This window comes from Chrysemys picta, chromosome 16 (assembly GCF_011386835.1).
Source record: "Chrysemys picta bellii isolate R12L10 chromosome 16, ASM1138683v2, whole genome shotgun sequence".
Classification (NCBI taxonomy): domain Eukaryota; kingdom Metazoa; phylum Chordata; order Testudines; family Emydidae; genus Chrysemys; species Chrysemys picta.
Window position 1 is genome coordinate 22584346 of NC_088806.1, and position 24741 is coordinate 22609086.

The 24741-nt window shown below is 46.5% G+C and overlaps 1 protein-coding gene across 1 annotated transcript in view; it reads left to right on the top strand.

Annotated features, from left to right (window-relative positions):
* Positions 1-22350, top strand: part of JAM3 (junctional adhesion molecule 3) — a 41485-nt gene extending 19135 nt beyond the window's left edge. The window contains exons 2-9 of the mRNA XM_008164569.4: positions 12562-12627; positions 13953-14066; positions 14764-14916; positions 15138-15340; positions 16085-16184; positions 17112-17241; positions 18636-18690; positions 19553-22350. Of these exons, the coding sequence (XP_008162791.1) occupies positions 12562-12627; positions 13953-14066; positions 14764-14916; positions 15138-15340; positions 16085-16184; positions 17112-17241; positions 18636-18690; positions 19553-19588 (857 nt within the window). The 3' untranslated portion in view covers positions 19589-22350. The remainder of the gene's footprint in view (positions 1-12561; positions 12628-13952; positions 14067-14763; positions 14917-15137; positions 15341-16084; positions 16185-17111; positions 17242-18635; positions 18691-19552) is intronic.
* Positions 22351-24741: the final 2391 nt, after the last annotated feature.

Genomic DNA, 24741 nt, shown 5'->3' on the forward strand with positions numbered 1-24741 from the left:
GAAACTTGACCCATATTGGGCGACGGGGTGGTGGGGACTTAGTTTGCTCTGGCGTGTTGGGTTCTCCCCAAACTCAAAGCAAAACTCTCACCAATAAAAACGAAAATAAGGTTCATTGTCCCCTTCCCCTCCCCGCCCTGAATCCCTGCCAGGTGTCACTGAACTGCGGGGCTGTCCCCTGGCTCTCATCTGCAGCTTTCTCTGCTATGCGTGCGGCAGCTTGCCATGTCCAAAGAGAGAATGCAACAGGGCGGTCTGGGAGGAAGGGCTTGGACTGGGGAAAGGCCATTGTCAGGGATGATATCAGCGCGTCCTGCCGGCCTCTTATCACTGCCATCTGTCTGCTCCATCGCTGTTGGGAGGAGAAGGGCAGCCGCTCTCTTTATGCAAGTTACAGACAGTGCCCAATATGATGATGGCAGCTTCCCCAGGGCTGGATAGTGGAACGCCAGCGGAAGCAGAAACGTATTGACTCCTCATTCTGAGGCACTAGCTTCAAATCCTCACTTTTCAATATTCCCATGTCTGTCCCCTTTCGCCCTTCCTCTTCCTGGCCTCCGTCCGTGCTGCTCGAGGCAGCTTGCCAAGTAATTAGAGCACAGGACTCTCAAACGTAGATTTCCGGCTCTGCCACTGAATTGCTGTCTCACCTTCATTGAGTCCCTGTAGCTCTCTGTGCCTCGGTTTCCTCATTGGTAAAATGGGTGTAGTACCTACACACTGCATCATGTGTGTTTGAGGCTTAACTAATGATTGCAAAGTGCTGTGACTGTCTAGGGAAAGTTACTGTAGAAGACCACAGTGCTTGAGAGTCGCAGAGTGGTCTAGGGGACTTGGACACCTCCTGCTACTAATTTTAATAACGGAAGATAGCTGTTGAAATCCTTTAGATAGCTTTGAAAAGCTCAAGCAGTATTGGTTGGGAGCCGGAGCATTTCGAAGATCTGATAGCTCTGTGTCTTTTTGCTAATTAGAGCATTAAGAACAGTGGTCACTAGAATAGGACTGTCTTATCAAATTCCCAGACAAGTGACCTGTTTTCGTTTCCTTTCTGGTCGTCGCCAAAGATTCAGTGTGCACATAAATGGAAGCTTGCTCATCTGTCTGCCTCTCTTCTGAATCATGCAGTGGTGCAACAGGCCTAGTGTCTGATTTCCCAGGAGCTGCTGTGATGTTGCGAACCTGGAACTGTTGCAGAGGGGGGTCGGTTGATCCTCAAGGTTAATGATGAGAGAGACCCCCTAACTCATCCAGGCAGTCACCCATGAGACATATCCACTATTCAAAGTATTCTGTGCTCCCTCCTCCCTGCCAGTCGTGTGGGAAGTAAACACCTCCCGGGTGATGTGCCCTTTGCAGGAAAGGAATAGGAATTTTGGAACCTAAAAGTTCCCTGGATGCTGGTCCTAGGGTGTCTCCTGTACGGCTTGAACGTTCTCCTCAGGCAAATGTCGTCCCTCACTTCCTTGGGCAACTGACTCACTCAGTCTTCCCTTGGAGATGGGGGTGGTTTATCATAGGTACTGCAGCAGCACCTAGCTGTCCCACTCCGAGCCCTATGGTGCCGAGGGCTGTGCGCACGCACAACGAGAAGACAGCGCCTACCCCGCAGAGCTTGCAATCCATTGAGGAAAGGCCTGATCCCTCTGCGGTGCTTGTCCTGCCTGTGGTGGGACTCAGAAGGTCCACGTTCAATTCCCTGCTCTCCCACAGACTCCCGCTGCGACCTTGGGCAAATCTCTGTGTCTCAAATCCCCATCTGTAAAATGGGGATAACAGCAGTGCTCTGTTGTGTGTGTATAAACATGTTAAAAGCTGACGAGGTGCTCAGACAGGAGCCTGCGGTAGATGGGTATGTGACCTACTACACCTCTCCAGTGGGCTGTTTCTCTGTTGTGCGGGCGTGTAGGCTGCCTGTATACGAACAGCTTTGCTGTCTGCTTGAGGTAGAACAGTAAATCTCCTCGTCAGAGCAGGCTGGGTGCGTGGGTTGTTTGTTAATGGGCTTTCTCTGCACAAAATACACGAAAGGTCTTCAAGGTGCAGATTTAAACCAGGAAACTTACAGGTTTAAGGTGTTTGTAGCACCGTTCGGTTTCACATACTTCATATATTAACATTCATTTCTGGGGCCTGCTTAGCAACGAGCACTTGTTGCATTATTGATGAATGAGAACCGGAACTCTTGCATTCATTGATGTGTTTGGGTTTTTCTTTTTTTAATTGCAAACGTAGGCCCCGATCCTGCAATGAGCTCCACATGGGGCCACGGGGGCCACTGCATGGAGTTGGTTGCATGATCAAGGTCCTTATTCGTTTAGCTCTGAGAACAAGCCTGTTGCTGTACATGTAATAAAGATGAAGTGGGTCCCTGCTCTGAACAACCTAGCAATCGAATGTTCCATTAACACAGGGATGTTTGCATTGTGTTGGCTGGAGTGGTGGTGTGTGTGGGGCTGCTCTTTTAAAAAAAAAAGAAAAAAAATCAAGGAATTTCCCCTTCTTTGATGTCGGTCTGTTCCTGGTCTCGTAAAGCTCTCTCAGGCTCTGCTGTGCACTGTGCAGAGCTGAGAACACAGACGGTTTTCAGTCACGCTGCATTTGGACAAGACCAAGCACCAGCCTGGCTTAGGGCGTAAGGGAGACCACTTCCTAATACCAGAAAAAGAGAGGCGGGGAGAAGCCCCGATGCTATTAAGCACTGAAACAGACAAGTATATGGGACCTACAGGGAAACGTATTTGTGACTGGGGGTTGAGGGTATTAACTTAACCCCTGCTCCCAAACACTTCCTTTCTTTCGGAGACAGGCTGCCCTGATTGTTGTCTCCAGAACGCCTCTTAGAATAATGCCGTGACATGGCTAGTGTACATGTGCACCACTGCTCTCTACTAGATGGAGTCATTGCTGTGCCCCTTGGTGTCCTAGGCCCCAAACAGCTAGATCAGCAGCAGGGGCCTGCACTTCTGAAGGAGGCGGATCTGCGTTCTCTCCCTGCTGTGTGCGTGAAATTCTGCCTGGCTGTGGCGTATAGATTAGAGGCATCCAGGAAGTCAGAGGATGTTATGGACTTGTCACAGTAAGGAGGTTCTGTGCCCATGGAACAGAGGTGCTTTTGGTGACCTCTGCTGTGGTAAGCTTCATTGCTTTATATGTATCCCAAATAGTTTGTGCTGGCCAAGTGGATTTCTGGCTAGCTTATCAAGTGGTCTGAATTTAAATAAATAAAGTAGCTAGCCAGAAATTGACTGGTGAATGCATTTGTTCTGCTCCTTAAGGCAGACTGCAGCAGACGATTCTCATGCTACAGGAAACTCCAGGTAGTGTATTGAAACTTGTACTATTTCCGAGATAATGAAATGCAGGTAATTGGAGTAGAACACAGTCACAGGAGTGCTGGCTCCTTGCTTTGATCATTTGCGGGTTATATATATATATATATATATATCACTTGTCATTTAAGGATCCCAAAGGTGGGCCAGTATCCTCACCATTTTACAGATGGGTAAGTGGAGGCACAAAGAGGTGAAATGACTTGCCCCAAGCCCTGCAGCAGAGCTCGGGGTAGAGCCCTCTTGGACCAGGCTGTCTTTCCTTGCTGTTAGTAGGCAATCCTGTGACAATTCTAGAGTGTAAACTCTTTGGGATGGGTACCACCACTTACCTTATGTTTGTACAGCATCACACAATAGGCCCTGTGTCTATGCGCTACTGTAATACAAATGTTCAGTAATAATAAACTGATGACATCTGATCATCACTGGATACAGAAGGAAAGCACGAATCATAAGCCATTAAAGAGACAATGCTTGTAGAATAGCACAAATCACATGGAGAATGAGAGGAAAGGCAGCAGAAGGGTAGGGAGAAGGGGAAAAAAGCATCACAGCATGTGGGGAAAGCCCGTTAGACCTCTCTGCACTATTCCATTTGCCATCCCTCTTGTTAATTACTCTTCATGTTTCTTGCCTGTGCCAACATGTCTCTTTTGTTCGTAGGAGTCTGTTGGGGACTTGGCTTCCTTTTTAAACAAGCAGCACAAATGTGCATCTAAAATAAGTGGCGGTGTTTTATGTAGCTGGTAAAAATAAAAGCCTCCCAGCGTAGGCATCTATGACAGCACAGAGGAGTTATGGCTGGTTGGAGTGTTTTCCAGTGCCACTTGGCTGCCCGTGGGAGGAGAGCCTTTTATAACTGTTATCGGCTCCCACACAGACCAGGCCCCGGGTCCAGACTGTTGCTTAATTTGGACATAAACGCTGAGAGGCTTTTGTTTGTTAATCTTTGGCTACACATCTTCATTGTTCCCCAGCCTGCCCCAGAGCCAGCCTGGACTGTGTCCTTGGCCAAGAGCCAACAGAGCCCTGGACCTGGCGATACACATCTGGCTCTGCTGGGCCCTTTGACAGCCTCCTTTTCCAGCTAACCCTCAGAGCAGCTGTGTGCCTGCCACATGGATGCCACAGTGAATGTATCACTGACCCCACTTGGGCCAGAGCAAGATTTGAACCTTAGACCTTCAATGCTAAAAGCACCAAGGAGCTAATGGATTGAGGATGGGATTTTCAGATAGGTTTTAAAAATCCCACTAGGTACCTACGTGAGTTAGGCACCAAAATCCAATTGAATAAATTAGGCGCAAGGTGCCTAAGTCAATTGTAAACCCAATAGGCACAAGTCTGCACCTTTGTAAATCTGGCCCCTGTCTCTCTCTAACTCTGAATGGGAGCTAGCACCTAACTCCCTTGAGCTCATTCAGAATTCCAACCTAAGGCTATTAGTTGTGAGCCTGCTACTGCTTCCAAACCTCTGGTGTGGACCAGCCGGGAGAGGGAGACAGAACACCCCACGTTCCTAGTGCATTGATGATGATGCAGGTGTAACCGAAAGCCACAATCAGGTTGTGAAAAGCAGGGCTCTTGAGAACTGCACAACCGACACCATGTGGGAGAAATGGCTAATGGCTATTCCGGCTGTAGCGCAAGGATAAAATTTCAGTGGGATGCTTTGACTTCCTTTAATAAACCCAGCTCTGTCCATGCCTGAGTTCCTTAGAACTTTTGGGAAAGGCAAAAGTATCAAAGATCTTTGGAGCCATCTAATTATGTCCCTGCCTTTTGATTACTTTGCACTTATTTAGCACTTCCTATCTATGGATCCCAAAGCTTTTTACCAAGGTGACTGAGTATCATTATCCCTGTGTTTCCGATGGAAAAACTGAAGCATAGAGAAGGTAAGGGCCTGATTGTTAGAGGTGCAGAATGTCAAATTCCTTTGAAAATTAGGCCCTAAATGATTCACGCAAGATCAGCTAGGAACATAAGGACGGCCATACTGGGTCAGACCAAAGGTCCAACCCGCCCAATATCCTGTCTGCCAACAGTGGCCAATGCCAGGTGCCCCCGAGGGAGTGAACCTAACAGGCAATCATCAAGTGATCTCTCGCCTGCCATCCATCTCCACCCTCTGACAAACAGAGGCTAGGGACACCATTCCTTACCCATCCTGGCTAATAGCTATTAATGGACTTAACCTCCATGAATTTATCTAGTTCTTTTAAACCCTGTTATAGTCCTAGCCTTCACAACCTCCTCAGGCAAGGAGTTCCACAGGTTGACTGTGCGCTGTGTGAAGAAGAACTTCCTTTTATTTGTTTTAAACCTGCAGCCCATTAATTTCATTTGGTGGCCCCTAGTTCTTATATTATGGGAACAAGTAAATAACTTTTCCTTATTCACTTTCTCCACACCATTCATGATTTTATGGAACAGAAAGCAGCTCTCCAAAGTCTTGTTCCTTTTCCCTGTCCACTAGTCATTGCTGCTTTTCCCACTCTGCTAGCTCTCCCCCACCAGACAAGTTGACCAACAAAAATGGGAACTGTTACATTTCTTGCAAGCACACAGTTAGCATGTTTTTGGCGTGACAGGGATCAGCACGGGGTTCAGCTGGGCTGTCCTAGCTGGCACTCTTTGCAGTAGGTTGACATAAGTGTTTGCTTTCTCTACTGTGCCACCTTTTTAACAACGGATGCTGTAGGGTGTGTCTCAAAACTGACAGTCAAACATGTACACACACTTCAGTTGCCATGCATCTAGTTCCTAAAAGTGTATCATTCACTCACCCGCAGCAGCAGTCTTGCTACATGAAGTAACAGCCGGGAGAGTAATGATGAAGTGTGTGGTTTGTAATAGGATTCTCACGTGCCTTAGATGCATTCTGAATTGCACAACAACCAAAGACTTTGTGATGATGGAGAGAGCCCAGTATAATGGACAATGGGCCTCCCTCTTGCTTTTTGGGGGGCAGGGGCATATGTATAAGAAAGAGTTAACTCACTGCTGGTGCATCCCCTCATGGCTGGGGCATGGTGTAGCAGCTCTTTCCTTGACTAATGCCCCTCCTGACAGCTGTGTTGGCCTTTGATGGTCTCTCTTCTCATGACTCAGCCCACCAACCAGGTGTCTCTAAAGTTTCTCCCCTTCCAGGGTGTCCGTGTACCAAACGGACTGTGTCGCATGCAACACTGGTCATCAATCTGCCATCTTTCACCCCTCCAGGATTCCTCCCCCCGTCCCACTCTTCTGTCAGAACAGTGGACTCAGGGCTTCTCCCTGCAGTCTTTCAGCCAGACTCCAAAGTGAAACACAAACCACAACAAAAGCAGCTTCTGCCCCCTTCCTTGGGCTTAAACTTTTAATCCATGGTGGGGCTTCCCCAGGTCTCTGCTGCTGCAGGACACTGACTCTCAGGGGCTATCGCCGCGGAGTTGTGTCCCTAGTCTGGACCCTCATCTCCTGTCTGCCCCCGTGGCTGTCAGCCTGTGGGTTGCCTTCTCTCAGGCCGACTGCAAGAGTCTCCTTCACCCCTGCTACTTTCTCCCATTAGGGCCAAAGCTGTCAATTCCCTCCTGAGGGTCCTCTACTCCCTGCTACTCAGAGGGAGACTACAGAACTCTGTCCCTGCCCCCACCTGCTGCTCTGGGCTTCCTCTCTTTATAGAACCCAGCCAGTTCCTTCCCCAGCTGGGACTCGTCTTTAATTAGGCCTGGCCTGGCCCTCCCCTCCAGGTGCAACCAGGTGTGTTAATTAGCTCTCAGGCCCTCATTAACCCTTTGTTGCGAGCATGGGGTACATATCCCATCGCAGTGTATTTTATTAAAAAAAACGAATGTATCAAGTAACTATAAAGTTGGTAACAATCACTCCGTGTGACTCCCCCCCTTCAGCCACCTCACATCAAAGCTCAGTTTGAGGCAACAACTTGACTGGAATCTTTACCAGCCATGTTGTTTAATTCTGAGGGTAGTTCGCCTACAATGCCTGTGACCCAAGAACTTCTTAATGCTCGCTGAGAAGGGAGTCCAGGTATCTCCTGCGTCTGGTGGGTACGTTCTGGTTCATCAAAAAATGTCATGTGAAATCTCAAATGAAAGCTCGCGGATTGGTTGTGGATACAAATTTTGTATTTGCGCAGGGCTGTATTTATATGGGCTGGATCTCCTTAGCCAAAATAAGAGCAGAAATACACCGCAGACGCTGTTGCATTGTCCTCCATAGAGTTCTGGTGGCATTTGGGTTTCAACCTTGGGTCTCTCCGGGCCCTCCTGGTCCGTTATGTACCCAGCCAGCGCTGCACCTGTTGGCATTATTGCAGGTTGTCAGCATGAGGAATGCAGAGGGCTTTAGGGGCGGGGAATGCAGAGAAGAGTTCCGGCACAAGCCTTGTTACACCACTGACATCTTGGTTTGAAGGCTCAGGTGAGATTTCAAGAACACACAGTCTTTGTGCTGTCGCTGGGCTGGGGGGAATTTCTCCCCAGATGAGTATACATAGGCTCCTCTAAAGAGGGGGTTGTAACTCAGGATCATGTAATACACCAAACAATGCAAATTCCATGGTTGCCATTAAAATAGCCAGCATTTTCCAGCAGCAGTGGTCTCTGACGTACCCCAGCGTTCCCCTCTACTTCAACAGCAGAGTGTGAGAACAGCTAGGATCTTTGATTTTTAATGGCTTCTGCTGTCCCAGGAAGACTGATGCTCATGGCCGTCGTATTGACAAGCAGCGAGAAGCTCATTTGCTGTTGCTTTGCAGCCTCTCTGCTCAGTTTGTTGCTCCCTGCGTGGCTTTCCCTTCCACGCTGTGGGTTAGAGCTCCCTGGCTGCAGCCCTCGTCTGTTGCACTGTGAACAATAAATCTGCCCTCGTGTTGATTTAAGGTGCCACAGCTACACTGTGCCCACAATCAATAAACATAATAATCTGGGAACTGCTCCGGAGGGCTCCAACCACCCAGCTTCTATATTTTAAACCAGTTGTTGGCCTGCTTTGTGCCTGATGGGGCAACATCAATCTCTTGTTTTTAATGGGTAGAAAAGGGTGAGTAATGTTTCCAAGAGCTGAGAAGGGGTCAGAGTTATGAAGTAATGCCTGTAGGATCTCCGCTCACTTTGAATAGCATACCACCACAAGTTAGTGGGGTATTACATCCACCTTCCTATGAAACGATACACAGTATATTTTGTCCCAAACCCTACGATCTGAACCTCTGCATTACCTGAATCCCTTCCTTGTCCCCTGTGTATCTCAGGCTGAGCCACAAGGAAGGAATTCAGGTAATGCAGTGGTTTGAATAATAGAGCAGAGACCCCAGGCCAGGACTGTGATGAGGAGGAGAAAGAGGACAAGCCAAAGGCAGCGGGGGAGGCTACCCTGGTGCTGAATGGCTCCTGCCCTCTCGATTGTCTGAATAACATCTATGTCCCCCATGCTATTAGGATAATCAGGAGTGTACGGTAACAGGTATGATACTAGATGTATTTCTATAGCAGCTGTCACAGTATCTGTTTGATGTGACGTCGTGGCTCTGGAAAAGCTTCCTTCTTGTGAAAAAGGGCACTTAGTACAAAGCAGACCTGGAGGAAAGGTTCATTTTTTTCTGCAGCAGAGTATGTTTTCCTCTAAGTAACGAAGGCAATGTTTGCACCCCTCCTTGCTATCATTTGGGTGCATCTGTGCAGTCAGGAAAGCAAAGCTGATGAGATAGACTAGGACAGACTGGAACACAGTTGCTTTGCAAACTGTCTTCTCTAGCTTTCCAACACATCCTAGCTCTCGCCCAGAGCCCTCCTGCTATTCCTGGCCTCAGGAGCTGCTGCTACTTGTGGTTGTTGTTTTTGCATTACTCCCTTAGGGAGCAGGGGCCTGTCTCAGATGTGGTGAGCACCCGCAGATCCCATTCACTTCATCCCACCCCTTCTGCAAATCAGGCTCGGGGCTTTGTTCACCAAACCCTCTCTGCTACGTAAGATCAATCCAAGTCTCCAAAGATAAGACAAATGAAGTCCTGGTACACAACAGAGCCCTGGAGGAGGGTGTTCTTCGCAGGGGGAAGAGATCAGGAGCTGGGACAAATATTACTCTTCCTCTCAATGCTTTGGATTCTGTCTCTCAGAATGTTATCGCCCCATTGTGTAGGTTCAGGAGTGGAAAAAGCATCTTCACCAGTTGCATCCTCATCAGTGTGTTCTCTGCCTTGGGTGTCTTGGCTAATTAGTGCTGTCCAGAAAAGACTTTTCTCGTGTAGGAGAACATGAGTCATTAGTCAGTGGGGGGGTTTTGAAAGGCAAATGCCTTTCTGCAGCAGAAGCATCAGCAAGATGGTGATCGTGAGGAAAGGGCATGTACATCCAAGCTCCTGGGCAGTGGGGGATGGAGCTGAGGGAATGTGTGCTTTGCAGCCTGTGGGTGGGAAACCTCAATTCAGAAACAAAATGGCCTCCCGGTCAGCAGGGAGCCTGTTTAAAAGTGTGTCAGGGGACTTCAGAGGGATTTTCCTGAGCTTGTTGCTTGTCTTCATATGGCTGGTTACTTTAATGCTCTGGGCTTCTGTTGAGATTACTGAGATCTGCTTATGCTCACCAGGGAGGAAAGTAAGGATCAAAACCAGATTCACCATGTGGGATCTTAGATGGAACAAGAAAGATCAAAGCAAGAGCAAAGGGAAAGGAACATGTTACAGCTTGTGTGTGGCTGATTACCATTCAGCAGAGCTAAGCCTGGAAATCGCAGGACTGGTATAAATATACTCCGCTCTCTCTCACTGCTGGCCTGCACCTGTGCTTTGCACAACTACTCCGTTGCCTTCCGATGATCGTAAACCAAGACTGGAGCATCTTGTTCCACCTACCGAGATCTGGCATGGAAGGTGGCATTCATTCTTCTGTGCTCCCAAAAGGGGAAGTATTTTCAGACTCAAATCCAGGCCCCAGAGGGCCCACCATATTGCACTGGTTTCAGAGTAGCAGCCGTGTTAGTCTGTATCCGCAAAAAGAAGAACAGGAGTACTTGTGGCACCTTAGAGACTAACAAATTTATTAGAGCATAAGCTTTCGTGCACTACAGCCCACTTCTTCGAAAGCTTATGCTCTAATAAATTTGTTAGTCTCTATGGTACCACAAGTACTCCTGTTCTTCTTTTTGCATATTGCACTGTGATTCATTCTAACCCTGACTGACCACCTTACAGGAACAGAACTGTCACCTTCTTGAGTCAATGTTAGGCTTCTCCAAATGCTGAGACGGAGAGGAGTGCAGAGGCCAAGAGTAATTTGCCTTCATAGGACAGTAGTTTGGCTGCGGCCTTTGCTAGTTTGCAATGTCTTGTGACCCTCATCTGTGCAGTGATTCTCCTGGAGTCACGGTCTTTAAACTTCACCAGCCTCCCAGAGCATCTTGGTCTTTTTTGAGAAAGCTGCTTGGGGCAGGAACTATGCCCAAGATGGCATTGAGCAAACTGTCAACACTTAACAAATAACGAGTGATGATAATTAGCGGGGAGAATTCCAAAAGTGGCTAAAGGGTGTAGGAGCATCAGGCCCATCAACTTTCAATTGGTCTTATCTCTTAGGTGGTTTTTAAAAAAAAAAACCCAGTCCTGCAGCAAAGGGCAGAGTTTCTTCATTGTATCCTCCTGATCCACCCAACTGTAGGAATTTTAACTTCCTTTCATCACTGGTTGTTGGTTTGAAATGTTTCCACCCGAAATATCAAGCATGTGGGAATTTCCAGTGGTTTGTCTTAATGATGTAGGCCATTTTCCTCCTCTCCATGTCTCATTTGGAGTCCCTTCCCTGGTTTGTCTTGTCTTCATCCTGGATAAAGCAGGGTCCTGATTTCTGTGTGTATCGGGTCACTGATGCTTTAGTTTTCATCTTCCTGACTTTGGGCCTGATCCATGGGGGAGGTCTTTCTATTGACTTCAGTGGGCTTTGGATCAGGTCTTTAGTGAGTCTCCATGCTGAGCCCTGGTGCACTATTGCTGTAGACTGTTTTGTGTGCCCTACCCCATCACTGAGAGACAGGACTGTGGAATATGCTCTGTGGGCGGGTATGTTTGAATAGGAGGTGATGGGCCCTGACGATATTAGAATACTCAGCTGTAAACGTTTCTTCATGCGAGAGAGAAGGTTTGCTCAGGTGATCCAGTTTTCCTGATGGGCAGTGCTGGATGCCGCCCTCTGCCCCAGGAGAGCTCTATGTAGAGTTGAGTGGTGGCGCATGTACGTGGTTTGTGCAAGCCTTTGAGCGCTGCCAGGATGAAAGGTGTTGTTATGCTTGGAAAGCCATAAAAGGCCGCGTCTCAAGCAGGAAAACGCTGTAAAAAGGTAAAGCTTGCAGCACCAACTTAGGAACATTCAAGAGGCTGGAATAGCAGCAGCAAGACGGCGGAAACAGGGACGACTGAGAATGACAACAGCCTGTGGCAGACGGAGGGCTTGCTGCATCTGGTGGGTGGTATTTTCTAGAGCACTCTGCATTGGGGAATCAAGCTGATGCTGAATACTTTTGAACATTCCACTCAAAGGGTGAAATCCTGGCCAAATTGAAGCCAATAGGAAATTTGTCATTGACCTCAGTCAGGCCAGGAATTCGCCGAACCTGCTTAATTCCAACCCCCTAACCTGTGCCCACTTTGAGCCCTAAATCTGCCCTTCCCCCTTTTGTCCAGCTCTCTCTTGAAACAGCTTTCTATGGCTTATTAACCACACATAGTACATTTCTATAGCGCTTCTTAATCGGAGGGATCCCCAAAGTATGCAAATAAGTATATAATGTGTGTATCGACTATGGACAGAGCTAACAAATTCCAGAGTTCAGAAAGTGAATTAAATTCTTGAGCCTTCCTTCCCTTTATCTCCTCTGTCAAATTAATTTGAACGTCAGTGTCCTTATTTGGCAAGCCACTTTTGGCAATTTTTTGAGTGAATGTTTGTCCACCCTATAACCAGGAGCGCATGGTTTTGCGGGTATTGTGCCAGTTTGTCAATGCTCTTTTATTGTTGCTTTTAACCTTTGGTATTTGCACGGAGATGGATTTCTAAATAAACACGAGGCTAATGGCTGGCTGGCCCAGCATTTGAGGCCAGGGAGAGCTTTTGTTGTAGGGAAGCTGGTCCTTATTGAAGCTGGCTTGGAGGATTTCTCACCAGGGAGTAAGCGTGTAATTGTAGGATTGATGAGCTGGGCTGTTCTTATTCCCTTTTGTTTGTTTTTATAGGCTATCGAATCTTGGCCGTGGAGCTGACGTCCAGCAACACGAAGCCCGTGGTGCAGGAATTCCAGCGTAAGTGCTTGTCAGCTCTGTAATATGATCATGACACTTTCTTGTAGCTGTAGAATTTGCATGAATCAGGGATGACTTGGCACATGTCTCAGGATATGTGCTGTATAGGGCAAGGCAGAATTAAGGCCCTGAGTTTCAGCAAAGTGCTTACGCGTGTTCTTACATCTCTCCCTGTTTAGCAAAGTACTTAAACTTAAGGGCTCTGCTGAAGTGCCATTGGCACTTAAGCACATACTTAAAATGTTTTACTGAAGTCTCATTGAACTCATTGGCACTTCAGCATGTGCCTAAGGATAAGTCTACACTACAAGGCCTACAGCGACCCTGCTGTAGCGCTGACACTTGCTACAGCCACAGAAGAGGTTTTTCCATCCCTGTAGTGAATCCACCCTCTTGACAGGCAGCAGCTAGGTCGCTGGAAGAATTCTTCTGGAAATCTAGCGGTATCTACACTGGGGCTTAGATTGGCTTAATTACGTCTCTCGGGGGTGTGACTTTTTCACACCCCTGAGCACCATAACTAGGTGGACCGAAGTTTTAGGTGTGGATCAGACCTAAGTGCTTAACTGAAGTGGGGCCTAAACAGCAGGTGAGTGCTGCATTTGAGATATGCCAGAACGCAGTACCGGTAATGCCGTAAGAGGTTGTTCTGGTTCCCTAAAGAGTGCTGGGACGGCATCTAGGAGCACACCGGCAGGACCGAAGCACTGGACGTAAGCATGCAGGAGAGAGTAATGTTGTGATTAAGGCAGAGGACTGGGATTTGGGAGATGTAAATCTTCTTTCTTCCAGGGTAACACTGGGGATTTCCCCCCCTCTCTGAGGTCAGGTTCCTCTTCTGTAAAATGGAGATGAAAATGACTCTTGCAGAGGGGACTGAGCTACTGAATTCACTGATGTGGGAGATGGGGGATGAGACTGAAGCATTCTCTCATAAATGCCGGCGTGACAGCTATAATTCAGTCATTGCTCCGGGAGATAATAATGACTCTCGCTCCATCTTGCATGCTTGTTAGCAACGAAGCCAATGCCGGGTGCCTGCACTGTGAGGGATTGTTTGCTATAAATCAGACACCGTCATGCTGAATGTGTTCCTTTCTCTCAGAGGTCGCTATCTGCATTGCTATTCTTTTCGCTGGCCGAGGTCCATCTTCCCCAAGGTTCCTGGAACCCAGCGGCGTTCCTGTTTGTTAGGCAGATGAAAGACAGGGGCCTTGGCTTTATGGGCGACATCTCCCAGTAAAACAGTGTGCGAGGCAGCTCGGAGCAGAGTGAAAACACAGCTGCTCCCTGTTAATCTGTATTTGTTTTATTTCTGCTGCTAGGTGTGGAGCTGTCCTGCATCATTAAATCCACCACAACACCCAATCCCAGGATCGAGTGGAAGAAAATCAAAGGCGGTGAAACCTCCTATGTGTTTTTTGACAGTAAAATGCAGGGTATGAAGATTTGTTGCTCTTTTGCCCCTCTCCCCTTTATAACCACAGAAACAATAAAGGCAGGGAACAAATGCGTCTGTGAAATGCAGGAATTCTGGTTCTCCTACTCGTTTACTTCTGAAACCTATGTTGGTCAGCCAAGGTTCAGAACTGAGTGAGGCCTGGATCATCTTTCCCTGCTGGCAGACCTCAACTGAATGGTCAGCAATGGGGCGTCACAAAAAGCTGTAGTGAGACCAGAAGGGGAACTTTGCATCCTTTATGTGGGACCATTTATTGGGTGAAGCGAAGATGCAATCGGTGCAGCCCCCGAAATCATGGACCCATGGTCCTTGTCTGCAGTCTCTGACTGTCCCATATGAACCTTTGAAGATCTACCATCATTCCAGATAAGAGCTGCTCTCCAGGGTAGTCACTGCAGTGCCACTTCCCACTCACTTGGAGGGGGTTACTGTTGAGGTGGATCAGGCTGCCTCCCCCAGCACTGCCAGACCTGGGATTTTGGAGAGGGATTGGGATTGGAAATTCATTCCCTGGCTTTATGATTTGCAGCAGGTATTACACTTTCCAATTCAGATTCTTCCCCTCCTTCAGAACTATAGAGCTGTAGCCTTTAAAATGCATTGATGGAGGACACAGCTGGAAATACGGTCTCTCCTGTTTGTCATGAGTTCCTTCTCTCTCCTCCCTTCTCTAGGTGACTTTGTAACTCGTGCAGAAATTCTCAGCCGGACATCGCTAGTGATCAAAAACACCACCCGCATGGATACTGCCACCTACCGTTGCGAAGTGGCAGCGCCCGACGATGCAAACATAGTAGATGAGATAAACATCCAGCTTACAGTGCAAGGTATTGCTTCAGCTCGGGGCCCCACAGTGCGCCTTGTTGGTTTCCCAAGACAATCTGATTTCTGTGGTGGGCATCATCTCTGGAGGGGGAAGCAGCCCTGGTTATGCTGGGCTGGGGTCCAGCTGAATCGCTGCTCTGTAATCCAAGGGGGAACTGGAATAGCTGGAGTGCAGCAGGGTGCTGAGCCATGCGATTCACATGTTTTGTGTCTCTTCTCCCAGTAAAGCCAGTCACTCCCAGGTGCAGAGTCCCTAAAGCTGTGCCAGTGGGCAAGACAGCGACCCTTCACTGCCACGAGAACGAAGGCTACCCAGAGTCCACCTACAGCTGGTACCGAAACAGTGAACCCTTACCGACCGACTCCAAATCTAACCCCAAATTCCATAATTCCTCCTTCATCTTGAACCCTGGAACAGGCACTTTGGTAATGCTCTTATGGAAATGACCGAGAATGCTGTTGCTGGGCTATGTTAGGGTCGCTCTTTGCGTATACCCAGATTATGAGTGGACTGAATAGGAGGGAACAATTGGAACAGGTTGGGGTTCTAGCCCCCTGAGGGGCTGGAAGAGTCCAGCAGCAGGATGTGGGGGAAGAAGAACTCCATGGGACCAGAAGAGATGACCTCCATGTTGTAGTCTTTGCCTTTGGCTTTAGAGTGGGCAGAGCACGCTGTTGTGAGGGGGGAGGAATGGCATAACCACCCCGACGCTTTTCTCTCTGTGTTTCTAATCAACGTATCACCATAAACTCAGTGCTGTAGAAAAGGAAGAGAAGCATCATTTCTGGCTCTCTTGATCATCGTCTTCCCCAGGGAGAAATGTCCCGGGTCCAGTTTGCAGTCTGTGCTACTGAGGGAAGTCTTTTGCGGTGAGCTCTGGCACTATGCTCTAAAAGCAGTGAACCTCTAGTTAATTTCTGGGCCTCTCTGGAGTCTGTGCAACTAGAATATCTCCAGGCTGCAGGCTTGGGGACACATTCTACTCCCTGCAGGTCTTTGGCGTGATCAAAAGGCAAACAAAGAAATACCTGTGTATTTTTATTTCATCCTCCTGCGGGTCCATAAGGCCTAGACCTCTGGGTGTAGTGTCTAACATGTTTGTTTGCTGTTTGTGAAAAGGCTGTGATTCCAACTCCTGTCTCTGACACGCTATGCTTCCTCCGAAACAGGTCTTCGCAGCGGTGCACAAGGGTGACACTGGCCGTTACTACTGCATAGCAACAAACGATGCCGGCTCCGCCAAATGTGAGGAGCAGGAGATGGAAATCTGTGAGTGGCTCTGCCTACCGGTAGAAAGCGGTGGTTTATAGATTAGAAGCTCTGCAGTGTTGGGGGCTGGTTTTTCTTGGTGTCTCATGCAGCATCAAGTATGTTCTTGGCTCTTCCAAAATCCCTAATAATTTCTGGAGCCCCACAGACATAGCACGGTGCTGTGCAGGCGGACGAGACAGAGCCTTGGCTCCTGGCATGTGAAAGTCTAAATAACAACGTAGAAAAACACAATGACAAAATGTGGGCAAGGAAAAAAGAATCGCTAAATGAAAACAGGGGAGAACTGATTGGGTCGATTAGTTTCATGATTCCTGAGCTTACTTAGCTGATTTATATATTTGATTCTATTAATTATAATTCATTATGTTTCTTACAGTAGTGCCTAAGGCCCACCTGGTGCTAGGCACTGCCCAGACCCAGAATGGCAGGCAGTCCTTGCTACTAGGAGCATGCAGTATAAATAGACACGTCAGACACAGGGTGCGGGGGGGAAGAGAGATAACAAGCAGAGTGAACAATGTGATGGCAGCAAAAGGCATGTTAGCGCCATGGTTTTATTGAGGGGGTGGGTTTAGTTAGGACGGGACAAGCTAAATGGAAAGAAGAGGGAAGAGAACAGAGGGGTGAGAGGAACAGGCCAGGGCAAAAGAGGGGCCAGGGTGGAGTGAAGTTGAGACGAAGAGTCTTTGGATATGTTGATATGGGAGCTGGAAGGTGTCGTTTCCAGCTTGAGGAGACATACCCATATTAACTCTGGCCGAGCTAGCGTGCTAAAAATAGAAGGGCAGCTGCGGTGGCATGAGGGTGAGTTGCTCGAGTAGGTGGAATTTCAGGGGTGAAGGTTTCGTGCCAGCTAGTCTGTGTGTAGGTGGAAGGCTGGGAGACCTGTGGGGATCCATGACTGATGCCGTCTCTCCTCTCCAGATGATCTTAATATTGGTGGGATTGTCGGTGGAGTCCTAGTGGTCGTGGTGGTTCTGGTGCTGATAACACTTGGTATCTGTTGTGCCTACAGAAGGGGTTACTTTGTAAACAGCAAACAGACTGGTAAAAGGTAAGGGTAGGTTTGCAACCTTCTTTCCTATAGTCCTCTGCCTTTCCTGGCACACAGCTCTCATAACAGGGCATGGCACCTGCTGGCTAGAGCATGGGTCACTGCCTGACTTTTAAATACTACTTCCTATTTCCCCGCTTAACTCTCTAGACCGGCCCAATTCCACCTAGCTCCACAGGTTCACTTTGAACACTGATTTGCACAAAAAGTTGGTGTGCACACAGGCTAACCTTGGCAAGTCTCCACTCATATTTGCAATGGGGTCTCCTGTGACAAGAACGGCAAGAGGAAGAAGCCTTGCTCTAACATTCTGGTACTTTGCACAGAGACAGGGGTTTAGCCCTGCTAATTCCCAACCATCCCACAGTTGTATTTATGCAGTAGCTTGGCAGATGCTTCCTGTGGTCACATGCTGCTGGCATTTAGAAGTCAGGGATTTACTGAGCAGAGCTCATTGTGTAATCAGTACAAGCATCAGGACATACTCAGAAAATGTGTGAGGGAGAGCAGTCCCAGGCCGGAAAGCACGTCTTACTGGGTACATCCCAGCACTTACATTTGGGATTAAAACGGCCATTTCTGAGTTGATCCCATCAATGAGGACTTGTGTTCTTGAACAGTGCGGCGCATTTAAGACTGCAGCATTATGGGAGCCAAAGGGTCAGACTATAAATAGCTTCCAAGATCAGAAACAGAATGACATTTTAGTCAAATATTGAGCTTCTTTCAGGGATTGGGTAACCTCGGATGGAAGCTGGATTGGCCTAGTTCAGTGTCGCATTTCAACAAGAGCCTCCTCCCCGTCTGCTAGAGGCCCCAACCCCTCCATTTAAATATGATTTTAAGTGGACGCATGCTGGGGAAGCTGGACTTTAAATATGAATGTTTAGATTCCTCTGCTGGACAAAACAAGTGGAGCTCTTGTAACCCTGCACAATCAAAGGATTAGCAGTAAACCTGCCAGCAGGCAATCAAGGGTTTAAAATTAACTGCATAGCAATTATCAGAGGAAATGATGTTACAGTGACCAGAAGGAGAGGCTGGAAAACTATTTAACTCTTTTCACAGTTCCTGCGGTCAGAAGCGTAGCCTGGGTGGATACATTTGGCACCTTCCCCTCCCTGAAGAAATGCTCCTGTAGGGGGTTTGTAGTTGATGGGGAAAGCCCAGCTGCTTTGAGTGGGGGAAACGTCAAGGCCTGGCTTTAAGCAGAGCTAGTTGCGCCAGGTCAGCTCTCATTTTGACGAAAATACCTTTAGTTGTCCCCCTCCTCAAATATTAATCAATTAATATAAGAAAATAAAATATAAAAATAATACTAATAATAAACAGTTCTGCTTTGCCACCTGAAATCCCATCATCACAGGAATCAGATCTGTTTCCCCTTATTTCAGCTACAAGACTCCAGCAAAACCAGATGGTGTTAATTATATCCAGACAGACGACGAGGTAAGCTAAGGGGAGGGAAACGACGAGCACAGGACATCTTTCCTTTTAGATCTCTGAAGAGGCTGGTGAAGAGCCGCCCAGCTCAGGAATCACACACCACCTAGGGCCCATAGTCACTCTCCAGAGCAGAATTTCTTTAAGCGTGGGTTGGACACAACTTGTGAAGTGAGGACCTAGGACTAAGAGGAAGGACAACAGCCGAGTCATTTCCTTGGGAAAGGTTTAGTCCTTTTACACACTCTAGGGAGTTAGGCTCCCTCCCGTGAATGATGCTGTTTAAACCTGAGAATGGATTATGGCTTTATCAATCACTTGTATTATATTAGTCAAGTCTGTCCAAGAGGACACCCTGACTAGGCAACTGACTGTCTTCGGGGACTGACCCCCAATGTATCCAATACAGCTCTGCTCTACCTTAAGCAGCTGATTGACTGCTCCCTTGGGATGGGCTTTCCTGGATTAAGCAGACAGTTGATACTGACGATGTAAGAGACTAGCATATTTACATCTCAGGATTTGAACTGCTCACCAGTCAGGGAGAGGCGTCTCCTAAACTTCTTAGCAGCAGAGAAACCGTGAAGAAGCAGTGGGGTGGGGGGGGGAAATCTTCCTCATTCCAGTGGATGGGATCATCTGTGAGGAGATGTTAGGAGCTGGGTATTACTGGTGGACGCTTGTCCTTACCAGCTTCTATGGGATAGAATCAGATAGTGGGGCCCAGACAGGACTCTTGGGGAAAAAAAAAGATTACACAAATGGCACCTGTTTTGCAAGGGTATATTTGGGTTGGGGAGAGTGGGCAAGAAGAGGTGCCTGGACACCATTGGGGAATGTTGCTACCCACCTCACTTTTTAATTGCAGGGCGACTTCAGACACAAATCGTCATTTGTTATTTGAGATGCCAAAAGGATACTGCAAAGCAGCCAGAACAAGTATGGAAATACATCCTCCAGGAACTCAAAGCAAGAGCAAACAGATGAACAAAGTGTGCTTGGAAGAGTTTAGAAACACACAAACTTGACTTTCTTTTGCCAAAGTTAACAACTCACTCCGAACCAGACTTTTTCCTCCCCCAGAGATATCACCTGGACCACTTACATCTCTCCTCGCGCTATGGGGGAGCTGTTACCCTTTCCAAGACTGAGCATTCCCCTCCACAGCCATAGCCTTCTGAGCTACAGATGCTCATGGAATTGCCTTCTCCTGGTGGTGCAGATACACAGCCAGAATGTCCAAGCCAAACAGGGGAGAAGCTTTAGGTAAATGGGCATCTTGACCTGATAGACAAAAGGTGCTGATGTGGCAATAGATTCTAAATAAGATTTATCCACAAAAGGGGAGAACCTTCCGCTTAGCTGCGCAGTGCCTGAGCCTGGCTGGCAACATTTACAGTTGTAACTGTACTGGGCTCTTGCCAGCTACGCCAGTGAGGGTTTCCTGCCCTTCGTATCATTTTATCTTTAAAGGTCTGCTAGGCTGAGCTGATAGAACTGCTATCCTATCAATCCTGCAGGGCCCCCCCTGAGCATGAGCCATGCAGGCTACTGATCTCACTAGCTGGCCCCTGTTGAGCATGTAGCATTGGCCTCAAATGTTTGATTTTTGTGGATCCCAATCAGGATTTGGTTCTGCAGGTGCAGAGTCAGAATCTGAGTCAAACCCACAGTGATGGGTGGAGACCTAGGACAAGCAACTAACTGGTTTAAATTTCGCAGCCCTTTTGCCAGCAGTGGTGAATTCTGTTTTTTCCACCTGTACAGCATTAATCCAAAAGGATGGCTTTTGTTCAGTTTTACATAAAATACTCACTATATGCAGGTAACTTAACTCCAGTTTGCACAAAGCAGGCTTGCCTGGTGTGTAGCTATTTAAATATTTTTACGATTCTGGATCCTGGAGGCAGAGTGTCTTAGCATTAAGATATCCCTTTTATAAAATTTAAAGCCAAAACCACGCTCATGGGCTGATTCCCACAATGGTACCGAGACGCTTTCAAGCTTTTCTACAGACCCAGTTGATTTTGTAGAATTCTGCATTCTAAATTTTTGCAAAGATGTATTTTGATTACTTCAGCCAAGGTAACATTTCTATTTAAAATGTAAATATGTTGTTATGCCAACAGTGTTAAATAATGTCGCTATTTTTTTAGAAACAAGTCTTTTTTTAAACTGCAGCCAGGAGCTCAAATGCTGCTACAGCACGGCACTGTCGGAGCAGATCAGTATTATTGCAGAATGCAGCACAAGCAACTTTACAAACTGTGTACAGAGAAGCAGCCTCTTTCTCCGAAGCTAGTTCAACGTTTTCCTTCCCAAGAGAGGTCTTATAGGACATAGAACATAGTCACTCAGGGATCCTTTTTGTAAGTTTAAGGCGGGAGCTATTCAATTTTATATTTCAAATTACTAGTTTCTTGCAAAAGACCAATGCTTATTTGCAAGAAATATCCTGTGAAAGTTTTTGAATTAAGTTCTGACCAGGTGACAGAGTGACTAATGGTTGAAGACAATAAATCTCTCTGCAAGTTCTCTAAATTCATTCTAACTCGGCGGCAGCTACACCATCTCTTCAGAATTTTGAGATTGCATAGCAAGCGGGGAAAACATCTCTGGAGTTGTGAAAGCAAAAAGCTTGACCCAAAAGTGCTCTCAAGATGTTAGCTGCAACTTTTCTTCAGCTGGTAGACGCTACCACTTTCTTGGCTTTAAGGGATCATTTAGAATTCCTTGTTCTTCAGAAATGTACACTTATGGCATTGGGCAAATGTTAAATATGATAGTTAGATGCAACACTAGAGCAGTTCAGTGCTGTGGTTGAAGAATGGTTTTTAATGTAGCATAATTTAGTGTTCTTGTATTTCAAATATAAATGGAGTTGTCTTAACTTTTGATGCATACAGTATTTTGAATACTTGACAATTTGGACTGTCAGTGTTATTTTTTTTGTGTTCTGTATTAATCTGCCTTGGACTTTTCACCACCTATTGAGTGATTTTGGGGCCTTGCTGGACATGCCATTGCTGCATTTATTTAAACATAGTCCCACCACTTTCTCCTTTTGCTATCATAGATGGAGATAAAGATGGGGTAGCAATACCTGTGTGCGCTCCAGAGAGTAGTGACACCTTGCAATTGATTTATGGTTACCTTTAAGATGTGCTCTTCACCCAAAACTAGGTATTCCTGTCCACTGGCTGCATGTTGTCCTGTAGTCAACATGACAATAGGGTACTTAAAGACACTCCTTTACCCTCCAGTTTTATCCACTACTCCTTTTCTGTGCTGTTTATAGAACATTAAGATGGGGAGAGAGGAAAAAGCTTAGAGTCAAGCTAGCTTCTGGCACTATGGGGAGCACTGTCTGACACTTGGCCTTCTGCCGAAGGCAGGATTTCTCAGCTTGCAGACTCTTTGCATGCTGAAGAATAGATATTTATTTTTCAGATCTAAAAATGTGACAGTGGCATCTCTACTGGGATGAAGGGACCCTTCCCCCCCCGACCTCCAAGACATAGCTCGTCAGATTTGATTTACAGAACTCGCTGTAAATAGTTTAATCTATAGGTTTGTACTAATGTATTACATTTAACTTTGCCAAGAATGTTTTACATACATATCAAGCTATTAAAGTATCCTTGTGTTGTTGGTTTTTTACATTCATATTTATCCTAACCTGTGTTTGCTTTGAATTCAATGTAACGGGTGAAAGATTCCTTCTCTTTTCTGACAGATTGCTTGTTTATTTCAGTTGGGGACTTACAAAGAACTAAACTGGTGTTACAAAACATGTAAATACTTACCGGCTCTGTTCAATATCTTCATTAACGACTTAGATATTGGCATAGAAAGTACGCTTATTAAGTTTGCGGATGATACCAAACTGGGAGGGATTGCAACTGCTTTGGAGGACAAGGTCATAATTCAAAATGATCTGGACAAATTGGAGAAATGGTCTGAGTTAAACAGGATGAAGTTTAACAAAGACAAATGCAAAGTGCTCCACTTAGGAAGGAAAAATCAGTTTCACACATACAGAATGGGAAGAGACTGTCTAGGAAGGAGTATGGCAGAAAGGGATCTAGGGGTTATAGTGGACCACAAGCTAAATATGAGTCAACAGTGTGATGCTGTTGCAAAAAAAAAAGCAAACGTGATTCTGGGATGTATTAACAGGTCTGTTGTGAGCAAGACCCGAGAAGTCATTCTTCGGTTCTACTCTGCGCTGGTTAGGCCTCAACTGGAGTATTGTGTCCAGTTCTGGGCACCGCATTTCAAGAAAGATGTTGAGAAATTGGAGAGGGTCCAGAGAAGAGCAACAAGAATGATTAAAGGTCTTGAGAACATGACCTATGAAGGAAGGCTGAAAGAATTGGGTTTGTTTAGTTTGGAAAAGAGAAGACTGAGTGGGGACATGATAGCAGTCTTCAGGTATCTAAAAGGGTGTCATAAGGAGGAGGGAGAAAACTTGTTCACCTTAGCCTCTAAGGATAGAACAAGAAGCAGTGGGCTTAAACTGCAGCAAGGGAGGTTTACGTTGGATATTAGGAAAAAGTTCCTAACTGTCAGGGTAGTTAAACACTGGAATAAATTGCCTAGGGAGGTTGTGGAATCTCCATCTTTGGAGATATTTAAGAGTAGGTTAGATAAATGTCTATCAGGGATGGTCTAGACAGTATTTGGTCCTGCCATGCGGGCAGGGGACTGGACTCGATGACCTCTCGAAGTCCCTTCCAGTCCTAGAATCTAGCAATCTGTGAATCAGTTGGTTTATTGTGGGAAGTTCTTCCACCCCCATTTCTTCTCGAGAAGAGATGGAGCCTTGCCTGATGGGCTATACCTGTTTCTGTTCAAGGACAAGACAATTCAAGAAAACCCTGAAGAGTTTTATATTTGAACTAGACTTCGTATAATTACCAACTCACTGCTGTCTTACTGTTCAGTATACCTAGTTAACTGGGGTGGAGGGATGTAAGTAGGATAGAATGAAAAAGGAAGTGGTCATAGTTAGCCATTCCTTCATTCAAAACCACTTGAACTCGCCCTATACATCTTGCTACATTAATTCTGAGATTAAGATTTTACCCCACTTGAAGTTCTTTAAGAAGAATCCTGGGAGCAACCACAGTATTGGTAAGGTTAAAATGGAAGTTGAATTTTGCCCCTCTCCCTTTTCAGTTGTTCAATTTCCTTTTGTGCTGGAGCAACCCTTCCCTTATTAGCACAGAAGTAAATACTTATGGAGGGTTGTCGCGAAATGCATCGTCACTTAAGTTCTAGAGTTTGAGAGCTACAGAACAAGTTACATAATGCCAGGGAAGTGCAGTAGTTTTGAAGCTGAGCATTGGAAGATCTCAGTCACTTATGCCTGGGCACCAAGAAGGGTGGGCTTTCAACCTTAACTGCAGTTCCAGCATTAACACTAGTGTTTTGCATAGAACAAAGTGGCTTTTTTGTACTGAGCATTACAATTCAACCCGATTTACCTTCCTCAGTAAAATACTCAGAACCTGCTATCAGTAAAATGAATAAGATCACGTTCAAAATCTGCTGTGCCAACAGCTGCATCGAATGCATGCGTAAGTCACACCAGCCGGCTGGTGGTAGAGGCTTTATTTGGCTGTCATATATACCAGCCCCGAGAATGGGTGACAGTAAGGATTTGGACGCTGCAAGCAGCTGCTCTAATGGGTGGGGATCCCACAGGAATTCAAGTATTTATATGGATGAGCCCACCGGCTGTTGGGGTGACAGTCAGAACAGTGGAGCTTCAACATAGGCATGGAAGAGACGAAAGCAGTGGGCAAGAAATAAGGTGAATGCGGTAAGGCTAGAGATTTACAGAAGAAAATAATTTGGTTCTTTCAAAGCAAGAAAAGCTGAGAGGTGGGTGGAATTTGTTCTTTAAACATTTATTTTTCATAAAATTGGAACAGCTGGAAATAAGAACTTGGTCCAAGAGTGGAAATATTCCATTTAGGAAAGAAAAGGAAGGCTATATATACACATAGACTGGACCTTTCATTACACATAAATCCTTAATAACTTGCAATT